Source organism: Jatropha curcas, chromosome 4, assembly GCF_041381405.1.
Source record: "Jatropha curcas cultivar XTBG-Jc1 chromosome 4, XTBG_Jcur_1.0, whole genome shotgun sequence".
In the NCBI taxonomy this organism is placed as follows: Eukaryota; Viridiplantae; Streptophyta; class Magnoliopsida; order Malpighiales; family Euphorbiaceae; genus Jatropha; species Jatropha curcas.
In genome coordinates, this window is record NC_143154.1 from 19,220,801 (window position 1) to 19,226,611 (window position 5,811).

Sequence of the window (5,811 nt, forward strand, 5' to 3'; positions counted from 1 at the left end):
TTTTATAGCAGAAACAAAAAAGATACAATCTTGCAACACTATTTCGTTAATTGCATTCAAATTGAAAACAAAAAAAAAACAAAGAAAAAAAAACGACAATAATAACTACAATAATAACAACATTTTGTTAATTCCATTTCATGTAACTACAATAATAACTACAAAAAATGAAATTGCATTCAGATTGAAAATGAAATCACAATAAAAAAAAACAAAAACCAAAAAAAAAAGACAGCAACAGGCGTACCTAACCAGCCGAACGTGAACGAAGAGGAAGAATCTCCGGCAAGAGGGGCTTCTCCAGCAACCAGAGCTGCAACAAAGCAGAGAAAGAGGCGACCAAAACAGTGCTGTAACAGAGAGGAGAAGGAGAAGAAGCTGCTGCGCTCGCGCAAGGTGACCAAGGGCTTATAAAGCCCTATTTTTTTGCGAACGACAACACATTAAAAACATCGGTCGCAATTTTTAATCCTGCAATGTCGTTTTGTTGCAAACAAATTGCGACCGACTTGCGACCAAAATAATCGTCGCAAAACCATCAGTTGCAAATCAGTCATTAATCCCTTGCAAACAGGAAACTAAATTTGGCGCTGAACTTCAGCGCATAATTTTCCAACGGACTATGAAACGGTCGCAAATCCATCGCAAATTCATCGCAATCAGGTCGCAAAATGGAAACCAAACTGGCAGGAATTATTAGCGCTAAAATTAGCAACGATCTGTTTTCGATCGCAAGTCTGTCTCAAATTCTGTCGACGTTTGGTCACAAATCCGTCAATGGATATTCAATCTTCCAATCATCGCAATTGGTCGCAATATCATCGTAATATTGTCGGTCGCAGAAATCGGTCGCAATATCGTATTTTTTTTGTAGTGTTCTGGCAGAGACATTTAATTGGCTAGGAGAGCATGCTCAAGACTCTAATTTAGTACTTGGTTCGATGGGGAGTCCGCTTCTACTACAGGTAAATGCATTTTTACCTTCTTTCCTCTTTTATGCTATGACTTTGCTTTAAGCCGACCTTGCTGGTTTTCGACTTAACGAGCTTTCTCCTTTTTTATTTATCATTCATTATTTATTTTAGTGCTCTAACTTTTGCTTAAGCCGTCCTTGTGGGTTTTCGACTTAACGGGCCTTCTTTTTTTTTCCTTTTCCTTACATATTTGCAGTTGTGGGATTTTCAGAAGCTATGGGTGATGGCTCCACCACTGGACCATTTGATGTTTGATTATAGACCATGAGTCTATGTCTATTGTCAACGCTGATTGATTGGTAAGATTGTGGAAGACTAGATTGCTATTTTTCAGGATCTCCTTTGAGGGAGTCAGGTGGACTTGCCCCTGGCGGTACATAGAGCGAGTCACATTTTTCTCTTACATGCTCTATGTGCTCCTGTGTGGGTTGTCCATGGCACTTGCTTATTATCCCAGCCGCATGGCTAGGTAGTATAGTCATTATCAGGCTGTCCCTGATTACACGTGGTTCGAGTCGGCCTTCTTACACAGCAATTCTTGTCTCACTTTATTTTCACCTGGCCTAATCGCACGATTGTACCCATTTCTGATGTGTCTGATACATCTTCCTCAAATTTGTAATGCACTTGACTATAGGCTTATTTCAGAGTCAGTGCTGATTCAGAGTTGGTTGTTGATAGCTAGATTTTTGTTAGGACCTAGCATGTAGATGCTTTTATCCTAATTTCTAATGAAATGTATGAAACAATGTGAATTTATGTAATGTATGCACTTATTATGAATGAAATGACTTTTGCTTTAAAAAGTTTGATATATTTCCTGCTATTCTATTTCACCAAGGTAAATTCACAATATTTGCATATTGACATAAACTTATCATAACAAGCTTTAAAGTTAATAAGGACACAGAAGGTGAATTTATTAATTGGGCTTCCCCATAAACGTTTCAAGCTACACATAAAATTTCTTCAGCCTATCCAAGTTTATTGGTTCGATAAATTCATTGCCTTCCATGTCTGATAGCTTCACTGTACCTTTGGAAAACATCTTCTTAATCAAGAATGGGCCCTCCCAATTAGGCTTGAACTTCCCCCTCGGATCATGAGTGTTCGGCCGCATCTGTTTCAGAACAAAATCCCCTACTCTAAGTAGCTTTGGATGAACTCTCTTGCTGAAGTGCTTAACTATCCTCCTCTTATATAATTGATCCATGAATTTGGCATTAAGCCTTTTTCCATCTAGGAGTGCTAATTCTTGATAGTGATTTTCTGCCCATTGATATTCTAGAATCTTAGATTCCATCATTATGCGCAAGGAGCACTTCTACCTCAGTTGGTAGTATAGCTTCCATTCCATATACTAGAGAGTAAAGGGTTGCCCCATTTGCAGATTTGGCTATGGTCCGATATCCCCACAAAGTATATTGTAGCTTGCTAGCCCAATCACAACGATTTTTTATCGTATTCCTCAATATCTTCTTAAGGTTTTTGTTTGCGACTTCCACTGCCCCATTAGCTTGTGGTTTGTAAGGTGAAAACTTATGGTCTTCAACTCCATATTTCTCTAATAGTGACTTTACTTCTACTTGGAACTGAACTCCATTACTTCTACTTGGAACTGAACTCCATTGTCTGTTATAACATGATGAGGGATCCCATATCTACATATCAGGTTCTTTTCAATAAATTTGGCCATTTGCTTGGCACCTATGCTCTTAAATGATTCTGCTTCAACCCATCTTGAGAAACAGTACACTGCAACCATTATAAACTCATGTCCATTAAATGCAGGTGGTGAAATCTTGCAAATGATATCTATTCCCCAAGCTGCAAATGGCCATGGTGAAATAGAAGGTTGTAATTCTGACGGAGGAATGTGATTCAGTTTCCCGTGTATTTGGCATTCGAAGCACCTTTTCACAAAAGAAATACAATCCTTTTCCATTGTCGATCAAAAGAAACCCTGCCTAAGAATTTTCTTAGTAAGCGCTTTTCCATTCATATGGTCCTGCGAACTCCTGCATGGATATGTTTTATAATCCCTTCAGCTTCTTTCTTCGATACACCTTAACAATACCCCATCTGATATTCATTTGTACAACTGACCGTCTAAGATTGTATCTATTTTATCTGTTTGCGACCACTCTATTTACAAACCATGATAATGATGCGGATGTAGCACTACTACCCCTGTTGCAAGACCTTGACACGACACATCAGAGGAATTGGGGTGTTACAGCCTTGTCATATCTATATTATACTATGGACCTTTGTGTGAGGGGGAACCACGTGATGATTGGTTATCGTCGTGCCTTAGAGGTAAATTTCAGACTTTGTCTTCTTTTTTCTTTCCTTTTTCTTTTTCTATTCTAATTCTTGTTATGTTTGACTTCATATGAAGATATGGGCCTATGAGCACCATGTATTACCCATGCTTGGTCTTTCTAGATTCGGTGAGGGTGTGACCGAGCAAACTTTGCCTCATGGACATGCCTGGTAGTATGTCAAGAAGTACGTTTACACCACCTCGGATCTGGCGCACTTCCATCAAATCCTGAATGGTCTGCAGTGGACTATTGTAAGCAATTCTGATACTGAATCTTGGTTGATTTTTATATTCTTTTTAGAATGTGTTTGTTTACTAACTGTTTCTTTTGCCCCTGTTTAGGTGAAGAAATACCCATGGGGTTTGATTGAGAATTACCTAGGTTTTATCACAACGGCTTTGCCTTTTTAGTATAGGAGGACCCTATTGTCGGCCTCTTCTACAACATGTACTATCTAAGAGAGAAAGTACATTAGTGGGAACTAGGACCGGTGCAAAGGTGAGTCCCTCATAAGGTACCGTGGCATATGATGGCCACAAGGAAGATGGAGAGCTTATAAAGCAGACCGCACACCGGCCACTCAACATTTGTCAGATCACATAGCTGGTGGTTATGAGGCCTTTGCTCGGACTAAGCTACTGGTCCGTGTGCCACCTTTAGTTTATGATAAGCCTACCATAGGAGATGAGAGAGTTGTACCCTCAAAAGTAAATCATTCAAAATGTTGCCCAATTATGCGATTTCATACATTACTGACTGTCATTTTGCTTCATTTCTATAGTAGTAGCATGGCAAGTGCGTAAGTGTTTTCGCCCCTCCTTCCCATTTCATAATTGAGTTTATAATGGAGAGTTGAGATCCCTTAAAACCCCGGAAAAGGACCTCGGAAAACTTCTTGTTATTTGTTTAGAATTATTATTGGAAAATGGTGTTAAAAACCTTTTGGGAATCGCGGTGCCGTTAAATCGATCTTATAAAAATATTTGAGTCGCCACCCATTATTTCAGCAATGGGACCGTTTCCGATTTTAATTTACAAAAATGACTCCATTTAACCCAATTTTTATTTAAGGCCAATTATTTGAAAAACTGGTCAGGCAAACCATGTGCGGTTCTAGGTAAGGGAATTAGGTACGTCAGCCCGTTGGAAGCCGACGCTCGAAAAACCGGCCTCTTTTAACCTACAATTTCTAATTGATTTTATTTTATTAATTAAACCCAACCCGATCAAATCGAACCTAGCTCCTATGTGGAAAATTAATTAATCGCCCCAAATAGGTTCATTCATTGCATTCATAATAAATCATCACATCCATCATCCACCTATAACAGAAATAATTAAAGACCCGCTCTTGCCTTATGGTTAAAGGCGGGCCACAAACCGGATTTAATAATATAATTTCAACAATATAAATAATAAATCCTAAAATCTAAAAATCATAGTAAATTAATTTGTTTGATTTGATTAGAACACAATTTGCCCATTATTGGTCGTTTCTTGAATTAAAATTAAATATTTATTTAATGACATGAAATTAAAATAAAATAAAATAAAAAGGTATTCTGGAACCCTAGAACAGTTGAGTCACGCAGCTGTTCTATGAAGAACAGTTGCATGATGGAGCTCCTAGTTGCGTGACGCGAGTGTTCGTGACCTTATTAAAATCTCCAGATTTATTAATTATTTATTGAGACATAACATTAAATAAAAGCATAAAATCGAAACAAAAACTATGCGCACAAACAGTTCCGTCACGCGGGTGGTCCAGGCAAAATCAAGGTCTTTTGGACATGAACAGTTGCGTCACGCAAGTAGTAGCTGCGTGACGCAGTTGCTCTGGTCCGTAACTACCTTTCAAACTACTCTTTTTACGTGTTCTTTTTATTAACAGATGTTTAATATAGCTCAGAAACACTCAAAAATGGGCAAAATGTTGTTTAATCAACACCAAACTAACCAAATACTAAGAAAATAAGACTTTTCACAAATAAGCAACCAAAAATGAAAAGGAAGATTTAGATGATTACCTAACCCTCAGATTCGAGGATTGCATACGGTTTAGATGATTTGGGAACAAGGCTTCACGATCCCAGAAGCGTTTAGTACCAAGTTTTAACAATAAGAACGTTTCTTTTCTTTCCTTTTCTCTCTTTTTCTCTTTTTATGTCTTTTTGGGTTTTTTAAGTTTCAATCTATACCTTTAATGGCTTAATCTTCCTCAAGGTTACTCACTAGAGTTCTTGGGGAAAACCCTAGCCGCAATAAAATTTCTCTCAGTCTAAAATGCCAAAAGTCCAGAGAAAAATGAGAAAAGTCCCGTTTAGAAATGAAAATGTTGTATTTATATGGGTAGGGCAACAGAACAAAGCTGCGTCACGCAAGTAGCAGCTGCGTGATGGACCCGCGAGCTGCGTGACATAGCTTACTTTTCGTACAGTTCTGGTTGACCGTGATTCCCTATTCCGCATCCTTATATCATCACCGGGTTAGGTGGGGGCATAAAATTACGC

At 38.4% G+C, this 5,811-nt stretch overlaps 1 protein-coding gene across 1 annotated transcript; it reads right to left on the minus strand.

Moving 5' to 3' along the window:
* Positions 1 to 2,266: 2,266 nt before the first annotated feature.
* Positions 2,267 to 2,919, minus strand: LOC149496926 (uncharacterized). The gene is made up of 2 exons (XM_089719964.1): positions 2,729 to 2,919; positions 2,267 to 2,606 (listed from the first exon to the last, which is right to left on the minus strand). Exons 1-2 carry the CDS (start codon positions 2,917 to 2,919, stop codon positions 2,267 to 2,269), a joined length of 531 nt encoding a protein of 176 aa, XP_089576090.1.
* Positions 2,920 to 5,811: the final 2,892 nt, after the last annotated feature.

What these genes read in the sequence shown, in the direction of transcription:
- LOC149496926 (XM_089719964.1), bottom strand. Translation starts at nt 2,919, where the DNA reads ATGGAAAAGGATTGTATTTCTTTTGTGAAAAGGTGCTTCGAATGCCAA. An exon ending in GAGTTTATAATGGTTGCAGT is followed by an intron (nt 2,607 to 2,728) that starts GTACTGTTTCTC and finishes ATGTTATAACAG; the next exon opens with ACAATGGAGTTCAGTTCCAA.